Source organism: Ylistrum balloti, unplaced genomic scaffold, assembly GCF_031769215.1.
Source record: "Ylistrum balloti isolate Yb309-2 unplaced genomic scaffold, AGI_CSIRO_Ybal_v1 Utg369808, whole genome shotgun sequence".
NCBI classification, from domain to species: domain Eukaryota; kingdom Metazoa; phylum Mollusca; class Bivalvia; order Pectinida; family Pectinidae; genus Ylistrum; species Ylistrum balloti.
The window spans coordinates 2,216,371-2,234,234 of NW_026781982.1; the positions used below are offsets into that span (position 1 = coordinate 2,216,371).

The 17,864-nt window shown below is 34.8% G+C and overlaps 1 protein-coding gene across 1 annotated transcript; it reads right to left on the reverse strand.

The window, feature by feature from the left end:
* Window positions 1-2,325: 2,325 nt before the first annotated feature.
* On the reverse strand, window positions 2,326-10,901 carry LOC132544789 (E3 ubiquitin ligase RNF121-like). Its single transcript, XM_060208435.1, has 8 exons — window positions 10,860-10,901; window positions 8,410-8,450; window positions 8,016-8,157; window positions 7,213-7,367; window positions 4,502-4,730; window positions 3,338-3,471; window positions 2,852-2,953; window positions 2,326-2,599 (listed from the first exon to the last, which is right to left on the reverse strand). Exons 1-8 carry the CDS (start codon window positions 10,899-10,901, stop codon window positions 2,479-2,481), a joined length of 966 nt encoding a protein of 321 aa, XP_060064418.1. The 3' UTR covers window positions 2,326-2,478.
* Between the last annotated feature and the right edge of the window lie 6,963 nt (window positions 10,902-17,864).

The window sequence follows — 17,864 nt, forward strand, 5'->3', positions numbered from 1 at the left end:
TGTAATTTATGTGTTCATCATTTCACTTTGAACAGTCAACAGGTGCTTCAATCAATGACTTTGCCACCATGAAAAAAATCTACTATTCTAACAAATGAGATCAAACTTTGTTATTTCTGAGAAAACTGAGAAAAAATAGTGTTGAATTTATTTAAACACCTATCATATACTTATAAGTATGATATACATTTGTGCCAGCCAGCATACAAACTTATAAATTGTACCAACATCACATTCTCAGATATATTTATATATCCAGCACACCCTGTAATATCCTGTCACTCCAAATTGTACCAACATCACATTCTCAGATATATTTATATATCCAGCACACCCTGTAATATCCTGTCACTCCAAATTGTACCAACATCACATTCTCAGATATATTTATATATCCAGCACACACACTGTAATATCCTGTCACTCCAAATTGTACCAACATCACATTCTCAGATATATTTATATATCCAGCACACACACTGTAATATCCTACCACTCCAAATTGTACCAACATCACATTCTCAGATATATTTATATATCCAGCACACACACTGTAATATCCTACCACTCCAAATTGTACCAACATCACATTCTCAGATATATTTATATATCCAGCACACTGTAATATCCTACCACTCCAAATTGTACCAACATCACATTCTCAGATATATTTATATATCCAGCACACACACTGTAATATCCTGTCACTCCAAATTGTACCAACATCACATTCTCAGATATATTTATATATCCAGCACACCCTGTAATATCCTACCACTCCAAATTGTACCAACATTACATTCTCAGATATATTTATATATCCAGCACACTGTAATATCCTACCACTCACATTCCAGATATATTTATATATTGTAATATCCTGTCAACATTGTACCAACATCACATTCTCAGATATATTTATATATCCAGCATACCCTATAATATCCTACCACTCCAAATTGTACCAACATCACATTCTCAGATATATTTATATATCCAGCACACCCTGTAATATCCTACCACTCCAAATTGTACCAACACATTCTCAGATATATTTATATATCCAGCCACTGTAATATCCTACACAAATTTTACCAACATCACATTCTCAGATATATTTATATATCCAGCACACACCCTGTAATATCCTACCACTCCAAATTGTACCAACATCACATTCTCAGATATATTTATATATCCAGCACACACCCTATAATATCCTACCACTCCAAATTGTACCAACATCACATTCTCAGATATATTTATATATCCAGCACACACACTGTAATATCCTGTCACTCAAAATTGTACCAACATCACATTCTCAGATATATTTATATATCCAGCACACCCTGTAATATCCTACCACTTCAAATTGTACCAACATTACATTCTCAGATATATTTATATATCCAGCACACTGTAATATCCTACCACTCCAAATTGTACCAACATCACATTCTCAGATATATTTATATATCCAGCACACACCCTGTAATATCCTACCACTTCAAATCGTACCAACATCACATTCTCAGATATATTTATATATCCAGCACACACCCTATAATATCCTACCACTCCAAATTGTACCAACATCACATTCTCAGATATATTTATATATCCAGCACACACACTGTAATATCCTGTCACCCCAAATTTTACCAACATCACATTCTCAGATATATTTATATATCCAGCACACACCCTGTAATATCCTACCACTCCAAATCGTACCAACATCACATTCTCAGATATATTTATATATCCAGCACACTGTAATATCCTATCACTCCAAATTTTACACAGGATACCAGTACACAAGTTAATTACTATAACTAAATACATATTCCCATAAATAACATGACCTTCAACATGTTTGAAGAACAAACATGTAATTAACATGAAAATATGAATTTCTCATACAAGGCATTTGTTGTTCATTTTCATAACAAATAATGAATGTCCCTGTTGTTTAAATTTTTTTCAGATAACCGATAAGATTCTACAGAAAGAAATTAGTGTCAGCATGATCATCGAGTTTCATGTAGTTGATTATTGTTAAATACTGTCATGCCATGATTGATGATCAATTTACAAACCATCCTTTCATTCCTTGGCTTTTTTCTCTCAATTATCCTATGGCAGTGGATAATGAAAATATTGAGTTTGTTCATGGATTTATAATACAACATTCAGAGGTGCTCTCTATTATACATACCATTCAATATATTTTATTTATGAAAAATTTATACATATGAATATTCAGATATATATATATATTTCTACAGCTTTATTTAAGCAATGGCAAATATATCAGTAAGAGTGAGATAAGCCTGAATACCAATATTTTTTTAATGATAACATTGTGATGAAAAAAGCAACAAAAAATTTACATTTTTTAATTTAACAAAATATCATTCTTATACACCATTGGTCATTGAGATCACATACACACACACTTTTGGAATAAATTATCTATTCTAGTCCTAAGGCCCAGTTTATACCCTGAACCACCATTATAATGATTGGTTGCCAGGCAACAAGGTAACGGATCCAGTCTAGAAGGTTGCCATACATCATATGTGGACGGTCCCATCTAATGATGAGGTCAAGGTCAAAATGTTTTATCACATGTCACCATATTAATTCTCATAAAAATCTCAAAAACATTATTTTTTCATTATTAGAGAAGACTTACTTTGAAATTTAATGTATTTATGGAGGTTTTTTTTCTTATTTTTACCCTCAAGATTTTTTCTTTTCTGTGTCCTTTTTTGGTTAGGTTTGTCCGACCTGTAATATTTTAGGTATCACAATATCACATGTGCATTTTAATAAAAAAGGATACGGACTTGGAAACATCCTCTTTAGGTCGACCTTTTCTTTGCAGTAAGGACACGTCTGTTTTTTACCTACAATACACCAGCCTCTCAAACAAAACTCGTGAAATCTAAGCAACAGTCAAGGAAATTGAAATTGTACTATACAATTGTGCTTTGAGTTGTGTTACAAATATTATTCTTAATGTAAACATACAGCATATTATCATTCTCATATTGATCTTTATCATGCAGTACACCAGATGTAGCAGTTCTTACAAAAAGGTCCCAGTATATTGTACTATAGTAGAGAAAAATATTAGAAATGATTACCACCTGTAACATACCTACCTGGTATATAACAACTTCACCAAATGATGATCTTCTGAAAAGTTTACATTGAAATAATACATGGAATAACATGAATCCATTATCAATCATGTTAGGGTCAAGTGTGGTGAAGGAAATTCCTGTGTGTATGTTGTGACTATAACAACAAAAGGCACAAAGGATACATATGGTTACATCCTAGTTTACAAGTTTCTTCAATAATGGCATCTTCATTATTTAGCACCATTATAGGATTTCCACAAACTCCACAAACATTTGGGTCCAATCTCTTTCCTGGCAGCCCTGTAACTGAGTAATACTGAAACAAGACACACAGGAAATGAATAATTTATTGATCAACATGTATATAATCTATAAATGAGAGAGAGGCAAAATATAACAATTACAAGTTCATAAATTGTCAAAGGGCAATAACTCTGTATAACGTTGAGCACAAGACCTATTACTCTGTTACCCCGAGAATGAAAATGTAGATTCCAGAAACAGTGGCAGAAAATAAAGGGCAGTAACCCTTTAAGACACACCTACACAAGTCTCTTCCTCCAGAAACAATGGTGTGCTGCTTTTTTCTACACATGCCAATTGAACTTCGGGAGAGCCGGTCATATGACTTGTAAACAAGCAAGATAGCAACTTATCAGTTACCCTATGCAATGTTTAAGTTCTTGGTCAGTGACAGCCAGGACGAGATGTACAACAAGTAACAAACAGTTTCTAAGCCCATCATTGATCACATGCGCTTCCTGACTTAGTTTACCTGGGATCAACAAACATGTAAAATTTCAATCCTGAAACTTTCCACTTTTGGAAATTTGATAGACTTTTGTATCATTTTAATCTATTGATAATAACAAACTGAACATTTTTAAGTAATTATAAAGCAAGCCACTATTAGTACAACTTTTATTAATTTTCTTTTCATTTATTTTAAAATTTATTTACTTGCTTCAAATTTAATCCAGATATTGTTTATCTGGCAAAGTTAACTTCAAAAACCCTTCCAGGCCGCAATCTTGTATTGATTGGCCCCCTCATTTTTTTGTCTGCACGATTGGTATATCCTGGTCAAGCCAACAGGAGAGCAGGATGGCCAATCAAGGGCTGTGTCCATAAGAAATGGCTGTATCGGCTAAACAGGGAAAGCCAAACAAGTAAAACCATTGTTACATGCCTCTATGATGAGCACATTATTCGACATATTTGCCAAAATTTCAGATTAGTAATTGACAACATATGTAATGCAATTTGTCAAATGCACATAAAATGAAAAGATTTTTAAATTGTGCCTCTTTAAACTAATAAGATAAAATATGGCACAAAAGGCTTACCCCTATATGTGCAGCCATGGTGTCTGAACAGACCTCTGCAAAATCACGTGACACAACACCAAAGTACAGTCCATAAAATAGTAGTAAGAGTCCAAAGTCCATGGAAACATTGGGTTTGATGAGAAGTAAAAGGTTGAGTCCTAACAAAGTCAGCATGATGATCATATAACCAGTCACTCCAGCAAAATAACTCACTTTATGGATCATGATAAACCATTTGTATACTAGTCTGAAAAAAACAATAAGTCTGAATTACGACATCTGAATTAATTACAATGACACATTAGTCCAAAATATAATCAGTAGTTTTATATTAATAAAGAATAAACAGCAGATGTAATACATACTACTGAGTATTGCAAAACTTCCACCTGGTAGATAAAGTTAGAAAAAAAAATGATAACGAGATTTGATCTAATGTGTTTTACTACCCTTTAATATTGATATTGTCATGTACTACAATAAAGATTTCTTGAACCAATGTTTTGTTAGTTTTAAGTGTAGAATTCTCATCCTTGCCCTAATTACTTGCTGTCATGTTCACATCAACAATACAGCTGTAGTTTCGGAAAACAAGAAGTTTAAAAGACTTGACGGTAAGCAATATTGAACATAAAGTTTAAAGGGTAAGTTGTTTTCAAGTGTCATGAAAAAGAAATTGTGACATTGATTCATAGTAAGCCAGCATCAACACATGCATAATATCATCCTATAGTTATTTCCAATGGGAAATGAACAACATTATGCTCAAAAATTAATTTTCTATGGAAATCATAGTAAAGTTAACCTCCTTCCCAAGAAGAAATGCGAGACCTATTTTAGTAAAGCACCTTTAGATGCTTCCATCTATGAAAAACATTTGCTTCTACCATACCTGGGTGTTGAGAAGAAGATTTTTGAAATCTGAGACAATTTGACTCCTATGGCCCCACCAATCAGCCTTTAGGGGTCAGTCAAGATCAATTTGGGCATACCATCAAGCTGTCATCCTTCACTCATAATTCTAACCAAGTTTAAAATATTTTCAAAGGAAATTAAACAAATTATGATCGTAGATCTATTTTTCCTATATAAACTATAGTAAACTTTACCCCCTCCCCACGGGGATATGTGAGACCCTGGGGCCATGAAATTCTCAAATTTTGTAGAGCACCTTAAGATGCTTCCATCCATGAAAATCATTTGATTCTATCATATCAGATTGATGAGATGAAAAGTTTTCAAATCTTAGTCAATTTGACCCTTTTGGCCCTGCCTCTCAGGCCCCTGGGGGAAGAGCCAACACTGGCTACTGGGGGTAGAGCCAACACCAGCTCCTGGGGGTAGAGCAAACACCAGCTCCTGGGGGTAAAGCCAACACCAGCTCCTGGGGGAAGAGCAAACACCAGCTACTGGGGGTAAAACAAACACCAGCTACTGGGGGTAGAGTCAACACCTGCTACTGGGGGTAGAGCAAACACCAGCTCGTGGGGGTAAAGCCAATATCAGCTACTTGGGGGTAGAGCCAACACCAGCTTTTGAGGGCAGAGCCAACACCAGCTCCTGGGAGTAGAGCAAACACCAGCTCCTGGGGGAAGAGCCAACACCAGCTCCTCGGAGTAGAGCCAGCACCGGCTACTGGGGGTAGAGTAAACACCAGCTCCTGGGGGTAGAGCCAACACCGGCTACTGGGGGTAGAGCAAACACCGGCTCCTGGGGGTAGAGTCAACACCTGCTACTGGGGGTAGAGCAAACACCAGCTCGTGGGGGTAAAGCCAATATCAGCTACTTGGGGGTAGAGCCAACACCAGCTTTTGAGGGCAGAGCCAACACCAGCTCCTGGGAGTAGAGCAAACACCAGCTCCTGGGGAAGAGCAAACACCAGCTCCTGGGGGAAGAGCCAACACCAGCTCCTGGGAGTAGAGCCAACACCTGCTACTGGGGGTAGAGCAAACACCAGCTCCTGGGGGTAGAGCCAACACTGGCTACTGGGGGTAGAGCAAACACCAGCTCCTGGGGGTAGAGCCAACACCAGCTTTTGAGGGCAGAGCCAACAGCAGCTCCTTGGGGTAGAGCAAACACCAGCTACTGGGGGCAGAGTAAACACCAATTCCTGGGGGTAGAGCAAACACCAGCTCCTGGGGGTAAAGCAAACACCAGCTCCTACCAGCTACTGGGGAGAGAGCCGACACCAGCTTCTGGGGTTAGATCCAACACTATTCTATTTTGTTGATGGATCAGATGGGTGCATTATTCCATTATTCCATGCTTTGATATCTCCGGGAATGCAGGGCAAGTGAGTAATACATAGAACACAAGAATTGCTCCAAATTATGCTGCAGTTCTATCAACTTTTTATATTGATATATAGAGTCAATTAAACTATTCACTTATTTAACAAAGAATTTCAAAAATAACTAATAATTTCTAAAATAATTTCCCAATAATTCACCAATATTTATGCAGACTTGGTTCCCCTCTCCCTAATCCGGTCAAATTCTGTTCGGTCGCTCTTGACTATTTGCAATTTTTAGTAAAAATGGACACAGGGTGCTGCACCATGCCTTAGCTCACGTGTCATTTAGACCAGGTGAGCTAAAAATTTGAAAAAATGTCAGAACAATTTGGACTACACATGCATATATATACTAGTCCTGAAGTCAAGTGACCAAGATAAGGATACTTTATAGCATTGCTACAGAAGATATCTGTGTTTTGGTTTGGTACATTACCTTGGAGTATTGCCCGGAAGAGGTTTCCTAGTAGCTCTAAATGTTACATATCCTGTTATCAAGGAGAATATACTCCATATAATGATAAATCGTAACCAGCTAAATTTTATACAGAATATAATTGGTATGGTCCACATCCCTATGAGAGTTGCTCTCTGTAAATAAAAAGAAATGGTGTTATGAATAAATGTTATATACAAGTATAATCAAGCTGCTCCTAATTATAATGGTATAAAAGACTGTATTCCACAAGTATTCATTAGTCTGTAGTTTTACTTATCTAAAATAATGTGACTTTTGCCAAAAAGTCATTAATAAAATTCAATTCCTTTTTGCTTTTGTTAAGCATTCATATGAAAAATTTGTGCTATTTCAACAATGGCCCAAGGGTACATTACTGAGAAATAGCATTTAAACCAAAATATAACTAATTGATGTTAATCCTATATTCTAACCCTAAATTGATCCTTCATGATCACAAGAAATATTTCATTAATAACATTATATAGGCTTTTTTTAATCGACAAATCAAATCGAGTTAAGAATATCATCAATGTTTACATGTAAAAAGCTATTCACAAACCCTTCGACACCTCTAACCATGCAAGAAAACACGATCCTATTACAATTATTAAACAGTTCAATAATCTAATATGCTTTTATGGGTCAATACAAATAAACAATTAAGAATTTGCTGATTAATAATAATATAACAAATTCCATCATTTTTATAAAGGTACAAGTGCAGAAAAACTGTTCACACAAAAACCAAATCTATACATAACACTGTATGTAATTCTTACCTCATAGGATCGAAAGTGGCGTTGTTTCCACTGCACCAGTAGTATCTGAGCTACCACCAATGTAGCAATGAGGATAAGCACCATCTCTGCGTGCATGGCCTCATGGCCCTTGTGTTTTTCATGTAATCGCTGGTGTTCTATCCTAAATAATCATAAGAGGTAAAATTTCATGTAATCTCGGTCATTTCAGCTATCATTAAATAGTGATATGTGAAGTGTGTAATTGACTCTTTGTACAGAATACAAAGCAATCAGAAACAAAGGAATAGAATTAAAGGTTTTTTTTTATATTCATTGATCAATTACTGCAAAGAAAATGAAAGTTCAGTAGCAACATAAAATATTTCCTTGGCAATAAATGAAAATCCAGCTTTATCCTAAAAAGTATCCTTACCTCCATCGCTCCTTTTCTGACAGTTTAGATAAGTCTATATTCTGTTAAAAAACAAACAAGAACTGTGAATGCTATGTTAATGATAGTCAAAACATTGCAATAGAATATGCTTCATCTATTTCAGTGTCGAAATAATAAAACAAAACATGATAAATTAAGAGAACCAAATGATAAATAACATTATTATGATTTTTCAAGTACTAAATTATAATTCAAATACCCAATATGAATGAAACATGCAGTATATCACAAGTCATTCAGTACATTTGCCAAATCAAAGTTTATTCCTCAAAACAATAATTCATTGAATGCAACCTTAACTATCTGCAGCCAAGTCAAAGCAATGTTCCTCTCAACAAAGCATGGATTGGTAGAAAAAAAAATAGAAAACATGATATACATTATATATGTTGTGATAATAAAAAATTCTCTTTTCGGTTAATGGTATTAACGTAACCTGCAAAAAATAGAATGAGTTTAAATAAATACATGAAGAAAAACTCCCATTACATTCACCCACTAACACTAAAAGGAAGCATGCAAGGAGCCCCAACTACTACCTTCATGCCAAAACCAAGCAGATGATATATGACACAAAAACAATTACTGTACAATTTCATATGATAAATGAAAATTTCCAAAAACAGCATGAGACAGAAGTTTTACCAGATATAATGAATAACATTTATAAAAAGAAAATCGACTTTATTTGGTAAAAAACACAGATCAACCAGAGTTCCAGTTATAAGAAAGATACTTTAGCTTGTGTTTATAAATCATTGCATGTAGTTGGAAGCTATAACACTTCTCAAGTAAATATCTTATATATATAGAATTGATAAAAAGTTCAGAATGCAAATCTCTCACTAATACCACATAATTTGAACCTACAAATTTAAAAGAAAAAGACTTAATTTCATTTTAATCCCAAGGTATTTTCCCATTATCAGAAAAAACACAGTAATCTTTTTCCTGACTAGTTCTACATTTTAGAATCTGTTGTGAATTCTTTTGAGAAAACTCATTGGCGAGAAAACATTCTTTCTTGGAAGATTTTTTTTATACCAATAAATTTTCCTTGCAGATGACATTATTCAATTCTTTCCCCCTTTTTGACTGATATTTCCAAAATACGAAATATACTAGGATCATTCCTGTCCATATGTGATAATCAATCCTTCATTACTGGTCTGAAGAAAATACACAATAAAATTGACTCTCTTTTGATAAGCACACAAACACACCTAAAATATATGTGCACGAATATGATACATACTGAAGACTACAGCATTATTTCAAGTAAGTAATATAAAGAGAAGCATTCCAACTACTGGTTCCAAACCCTTTCTTAATGAAAGCAACAAAATCCTAAAAACCAGTAGGAAAATTTTACCTCTAGATCAGCAAAGTAGTAATGCTCCTTTGAGTACCTAGGGAATTTAGTCCTAACTTGCATGCTTCCTCCGATATAAACAAATGTGCAAATTTTTTGACAAATTAGTTTTTGTGACTGAGCAGGATCCTCGTTTCACAAAGTGCACATCTAGTCACAATAAAGAAAAAAAAATAATGAAATAAAAAAATTGGATGTGGAAAAAAAAGTGTGGATGCTAGGCAACAAAATTTTCAACAAAATGTGGAATGCTAATATTTTCATGATTCTTTTATTTCTATTTTTAATCAATAATTCTAACTCATGGATGTACCATGGTTAAGCCGTAGCAGTAAAGAAAATCAATCAAAAATTGAAGTCCTTGCTGCAGTAACTGACTTATTATACTGAACTGATTAATGAAAGCAACTTTATGATTCTCCCACAGTCACTTAGCTTACTGATAAAAAAAATCACATAAAAAGTATGCATCTCTCATATATGTATTTACATTTGTACATACGGTTTTTACATCAGCAAGGTAAGTGCCTGTGACTCGCCTACTAGTTTCGGTTTTTGCACAAGGACACGTACTCTTAAGCGTACAGGAGGCATAAGTCCGCCTGATTGAATTGGCGGGTATCACACGACGCCTGTCAAAAGATTCTCGCCACGTTGAACCTCTACCTTTGTTGGAGAAGGGACATGTATCATTTTACGATAAAACGATTACCAAACAAAACTATAGTTTCATGTTCTCGTGATTTGTGGGCTGAAATGAAAGATGTTGCAAATCTAACGATATTGAACGGATGCATGTGCATGTACTCATTAGACAAAATGCAACATCCGGTCAATATTCTTCAACCGCTGACCGGTTGGAGTGGTTGCCATCGTCCGCTAGCAGCATCATCAACCAATCTGACAGATCATAGTCCGTGCTCCTGCTCATCCATTTTTGTTACTATTCGACCTCAAAATTCTTAAACAATTAGTTACGTATATATTGTAATCTAATCACATGATAAACAGTGTCTTAAAACATTGTTTTTCATTTTCAGTGCCATAAAAACATTACCGATAGGTTTGTAACGTGGCCGGCATGATGGATGGACGCCATGTTGGAAATGTCATTACTGCGAGGACATCTATGGACTGTGTGCTAAAGTTACAGGAACGATAACTAGGGTTTATAAAGAAAGTTTCGGGTGGAAATAAACAAATAGAAGGCATACATAAGATGAAATGCATCGCCTAATGCAGAAATACAATTTGAATACATAGGAGATTACAATCAGTTACAACTATCATCAATTCAATGTACAAAGAATCAATTTGAACAAGTGGTGTGTCGGATAAGGAGGACCATAGCACAACAATCTAATTTACTGGCAAATATAGTTAAGGCTTTTCTGGGTAAAGCCCTATTGTTATTGTTCAGTTTCTTATTAGGTCTTTTCTGTAAAAGACGTATTGTTATTGTTCAGTTTCTCACCCAAAGGTGAAAAGACCTATTGTTATTGTTCAGTTTCTCACCCAAAGGTGAAAAGCCCTATTGTTATTGTTAAGTTTCTTATTCTTCTTATTCTTCTTTTATTCTTCCGTATTTTGTGGAGTCTCTGTCTTTAGATGAGTGAAAGAAAGGTTGATGGTTTTGTTAGTATGTTTATAAATAAGGTCTGAAGGTGTTACAGGAACATTTTCAAATAGGTCAAATATCCAATATGGCCGCCATGACGTCATAAGTTAAAAACAGAAAAATGGCAATATCCCGAAAACCATTGATTGTACAGAGTTTGTGCAATAATATTATATGTAGAGAATTGCCATATTCAACTTTTTCTCATGCCATATTAATTAAAAAATCAAATAAAAAAAACTCGTTGTGGGGTAAAATTTTCAAATTTTAACAATTTTTTTCTTTTTTTTTTTTTTTACAATTTTGAATTTTCTTGAAATTTTCATCTTCAGATCGATGCAGAACGTCCTTCCGATAAATTTAGAGTTTTCAGTTCATCTGAAACGTTTACCATTTCCGCTGTACGCCATTTTGAAAATTTTCTGTGATCTTTTAAAAATGCCGACAAATAGGAAAAACTTGTTCTAGATCAATATTGATGGGCTATATTTTATCAAATTGTTACTGAGAAGATTTTCCAAGATGTCTTCTACAATTGAGTGACATTTACAAATTCATCAGAAAAACAAAATGGCCGTCAGAACGTCATTTCCGATTTTACCTAAAATGCCGTAACTCAAGAACTATTTAAGCTAGTGACCTCAGTTTTAATCATATTATGTAAATTAAAAAGAAAACAATTTCCACAAGAAAAAAACTGGAATCAAAGGTCAACTTCCAGTTTTCGGTAGGGGTCAAATTTCAAAAGTGTTATTTTCAGTTACAAACTTTGACAAACTTCTTCTCAAGTTCTGCAAAGTCTTGATATTTCACGTGTAAGATGTCTGTTTAATTATCTATCAAGTTTGTTAATATAAATGACATTGACCCGCTTTCAAGGTCACAGGGGTCAATTATGTAAGAATCGTTAAATGGTAATTTCTCCATTGTTATGCTGCCAAAAGTCTTCAACTTTCGACATAAATATTCTGTGGACATTTCCTGTCGATTGATATAAGAGAAACGTACCTCAAAATTCAACTTACGGTTTGCGGTAGGGGGTCAAAGTTGAAAAGTGCTATTAAGGGTACCAATCTTTGAAAAACTTCTCCTCAAGTTCTGAAAGGCCTAGAGGCTCTATATTTCACCTATATGAAGCATATGTAACTTGGCAACAAAGTTTGATAATAAAAATGACCTTGACCCACTTTCAAGGTCACAGAGGTCAATTAACTAAGAATCGTTAAATGAGAGTTTCTCACTTTCTAGATGGCACAAAATGATGAAAATAGATTATAAACCTTCTGTGGACACTTCCTATTGATTGTCTTAAGAAAAACTTCCCTAAAAGTTCAACTTCCGGTTTTTGGTAGGGCACAAATTTGGAAAGAGCTAATTAGGTTACCAAACTTTGAAAAACTTCTTCTCAAGTTCTGGAAGGCCTAGATGCTTGATATTTCACATATAAGAAGCATATGTAACTGGCAACAAAGTTGATAATATAAATGACCTTGACCCACTTTCAAGGTCACAAATGTCAATTAACTAAAAATCGTTAAATGACAGTTTCTCAATTTCTAGAAGGCACACAATGATGAAAATTAATGATAACTTCCTAGTGATTATTATAAGAAAAAATCCCTCAAAATGTCAACTTCCGGTTTTTGGTAGGGAACAAATATACACAATAGGGTACCAGTGTTCAACAATCTTCTTGTCAAGTTTCACAAGGTCTAGAGTACTAATATTGGAGATATATTGATCATCTGATGTTACATTATAAGGCTTGCAAATATGAATAACCTTGACCTACATTCAAGGTCACAGGGGTCAAATATGTTTGAACCTTTAAAAAGTGTATTTCTTCGTTATTATGTAGTTATATCTCCTTGACGTTTCAAGATACGAAGTTCATCTTTGGATATGTCGTAGAGACTAATAAACAAGGAATCCTTCTCATATATTGTTATAAGGATAAATGTCAACTTCCGGTCAACTTGTCGCCAAAGAAGTGAAAAGCCCGCAAAATTGTTAACAACAGTTTCTAGTTGTAATTGTGACCCCCCGAGAAAGAGTTATGTAGGGGATGTGATATTCACAGAATATTATACTAGTAGCCAATTAATCACGAGAAAATAAATAAACAAAACAGTTCTCTCGTATTATAGAAAATAGAATTAAAACGCGAATCGCATTTTGTAATTCTACCAAGTGTCGTCAAAATAATTTGGACGAATGCGTAAGATTGACTACTAGTTATTAAAGACCTATAGGTAGTGGAGTCCTACAAGGAGTGTCCACAGACCCGTGGTACATTAACAGGGATGTCCAAAGATAAAAACAAACAAATTACAAAAACAGAGAAATCACAGCCTTCAGACATTCACAAACCGATAGTTGTTGTTAGTGGAAATAATAAATATGTTTAAACTTCACAGCCTAATTTAAGCTATACTTACTGTGATATTGTAAAATTCCCCGTCTCCTTCTTACATAGGGAGGGTCGGACAGTGTGAAATAATGTTTAAAATATAAAAAAAAAAAAAAACAAATTCAAGAAATCAATAAATATTTGCATATGACGGTTTATATTCAATACATACAAGTATATTCATAACAGTTCATACCCACATAGACTAGTGGAATATGTAAAAGTCTTCCACGCCTGCTAAATTACGACTCCAGGACGTAAGGTTTATTAGAAGAACATTTATCATATTATGATCGCTGCTACTACAAATGAAACTCAAAAGTTAACTAATATTAGTTTTCCGCCAGAACAACCCCCGGAAACAAGCTATCATATACACCGATTCTTTGCGAGATTGTGTGAAGATATATGCACATAGATTGTAAAACCTGTACATTAGATCAAAGGTCATATATTTCGGAACACAGTTAATGGCGCCTTGCATTATCTCATATCGTATGGTTATTTTTAAGGTTGTTTTAAATATTGATGGCATGTTGACGATGCCTGCCTGGTAACCCTGTCAACGTGGTTACGGATGTGTTATGGAATCTGTGGGTAGGATGAATAGGAATTCGAAGAAAAAAATATTTACAAAAAATGTCATTGTTATAATCCTTTATACGCCGCGTCATTTACCAGAATATTGTTTTATTTTCAAAACTTACTGAAAAAGTTTTGAGTTACATCATTTGTGGTTATTTTGAAGTTTGTCCGAATAATCCCTCTTGACACCAAGTTGTAAAGGCGACCATACTAGCTGTATTAGACACGGTGATGTACCGTGTGAATGTCACCTTCCCTCCCTGATCTTCCTATTTACTCCAAGAACCGATAGAGAATTTCCCAATCAGCATTGAACCCTAAAATTTCAACAACTATACTGAAGAAATTTGATTTAAAGGACCACTGTAGCCTTAAAATGATTCACGTGTTATTTAGCGCCTTCCGTAGCATGTTATTTACCAAATATTCAAACTTTTTCATCTAAAACTACTAGATGTATTGCATGATGGATAGGTAGCACTCCAAGGACGCTAAAGTATCTAGAGTTGATGCCTTTCAAAAACCAAGAATTCTCATTGGTCGATCCAGACTCATTTTCAAGCATATTGATTACCAGAGATCTAAGCATATAAACTAATCAACATGCCATCCTGCCTTGCACTTTTATTTAAATCTTGTTGAAATTATTAAAACGTATGACATCTGTCAGTTTGGATTTCGTCGGGGTCGATGACTTTATGAAGGAGGGAGCAATGTAAAAGTTCAGAGTACAGATCGCCTTACTAAATAGCCTTGGCATTAGGAATTTCCTGTAGGCAATAGATAGAGTGCCAGTTTGGCTAGAGACCGAAAGATCCCAGATCACACCTTTAGGGATCAGGCCATTTTCATCACTGTTGGCTAATTAGTCACTGGAATTTCATATCGTATAAAGAAATACAATAGGGTTGGTGTTCAATTCAAACTTCTCTAAACTGGAGATTGTAATAATGAAAAAAATAAAGAAATAAGTAAAAAACAGAACATATAGTCAATTCAGAATGTCGACATGAAAGAGCGTTTTATAACTTCGGGAAGCAAGTGTATTACTATCTGGAAATGATAAAGCGTGTTCTACAGAACTTGGAATGATCACGTTTATCCTGGATCATGTCTAGATCTGTCCTTGTTGGTTGTGTTGTAGCATGTAACGAAAATTGAATTTTAAAAAAACACGATCCTGTAGATAGTGATGCCAAGACCCTTACTGATGATGCACATTGTACTTGTACAAATTAATTTTACAGGTAAAATGAACACGGGCAATGTCCATGCCTCTGACACTCATCCATGTCTGCCATTGACACAGAGATATCGAGAAACGGGGACAGTGGACAAGAGCATCCTGGACACAAATGTTAGAATTTCAATCAACTAGTCAAATGGAGTGTCCCGATTTAAAAAAATACTGACATGTGAGAACTCTGGTACACAATTTACGTCTTGTTTCAATTTCATGAGAGCTACTACAAATGTATGTAGAACACTACGAATTAATGGATTGTTTTCAAGGACGTTTTATATCATCCTATTAACAAGGACGCTTTCTGTCATCCTGTTCATAAGGACGCTTTCTATCATCCTGTTCACAAGGACGCTTTCTATCATCCAGTTCCCTTGCTGCAATCAGCAGTTTTTTAATGTTCATTCTTTAGGACTATAAATGTCAGTAAAACAAATCTGTAAATATTTTGTAACAGTTCGATGCCATGTTTTGAAAGGGCATATGTAATACTAGTATGGTGTTCATGGAAGTACCTGTCAGTACCAAGATGGAGGATGGAGTCCGCGTCTGTCAATCGTCGAGTGAAACTGACTGAATGCCTCTTTATGTCAAAAGCCAACAAGAAAATACCAATATGTCAACATAGTCAAAATCCAAACTCAGATTCAGTAGATATTGGGCAAAATGTGAACAAAATGTTTAAACGGAGACTCCTGCAAAGGTACAAGCAGAATAAGACCAGTAGTTCCGGAAAAGTAAGAGTCATCTACTTTATCATCGATACTTGTCAATGAAAAAAAAAAAGAAAAAAAATCATAGAATCGAATATTGTACACAAAAAGTGTTTATAATTACAACACCACGACTCTTTATTTTTGATATTCCAACATATAATTTGTCAAGTCATATACAAGAATCGTTAACGTAACATCTGAGTTCAAGTAGCATTGTTTAAATCCTACAGTGCTAAGAATGTGCCAACATCGACAAAATCAGCTGATCAATTTCTGTATGAGATGTTATATAAGTAAGTGGCTTGTATGAATTCTTTCTTTAAGCCTCACTGAATATCCCTAGTCAAACATGCTTATAATTCACCTCAACGACCAGTTCATGTTAAAATGGGAAGGATACCGTAGAGGTAATTGGACTTTCTAGTTTTGGTTTTACTTACTGGCATAACCATAAATAACCTGCAGTGTTGGCAAAGGATGTGTTGTTTTGTGCAACATTGAAATAATGGTCAAATTAATATTCCTATTTAAAAAACTTGACGGTTCCAGAGAAAATTGGCAATTTTACTACTTTGAAATCTCGCTGACCTTTTACCCTATGACGTTGAAAATGAGTCCAAAAACAGTTTTTGCACCATTCAATAGACATCCTTTAAATAAAAAGAAATTTAATGACTAAATCCATCATATATATCACCAGAACTAGAAATCAAAGGTACGACAGACTCTTTTACACCAGCTGCTTATCTCGATCTTTTCCTCCAATGAAACCAATATTATACAGCTTGCAATCAAGCTGTATGATAAAGTTGATGATTTCAATTTCCCTCTTGTGAATTTTTCATTTCTGGATAGAAATATCCCTACATCTCCAACCTATGGTATTTACATGTCACATTTGATTCGTTATTCAAGGATCTGTTCCAATGATCTTAATTTTCGTTTAAGAAGTCGTCAAATAACTGACAATCTCATAACACAAGGGTTCAAAAGGTTTAGGATGATGGTAATTATGGGGACGTTTTATGGTCACCATAGTGATCTCATTTTGAAATATTCTTTTTCTTTGTGCGACATGAAGCTATGGGTAAGAAATGGGTTAATCACTACAGCGAAGGATCATGCATTTCGTTAAAAGTATTTAAAATTGTATGGCACGTAACAAAGTTTTCGCGCCCTAATCCCCACATAGAGGAACATTGTTACATGTCCCTATGAATACATATATACCTACCTGTGTCAATATTGTCTAGTTAAGGAAAGAAAGAGTTTGGAGTAATTCTGTACAGGATGCAAATGATGACTAGGAGTGATTTTATCATTGCCCCAATTTTGCTCTGACGTAATCCAATCAGCAAATATCTCAATGACGTATATGTAATCCAAATGAGTGTAAAGATTATCCCCCCTTCCCGTCATCGTGTAGCATACATATACATGCTCCCTAAAGGACACAAGTAAAATCATCAGCTGATAGCAGATATCAGGTA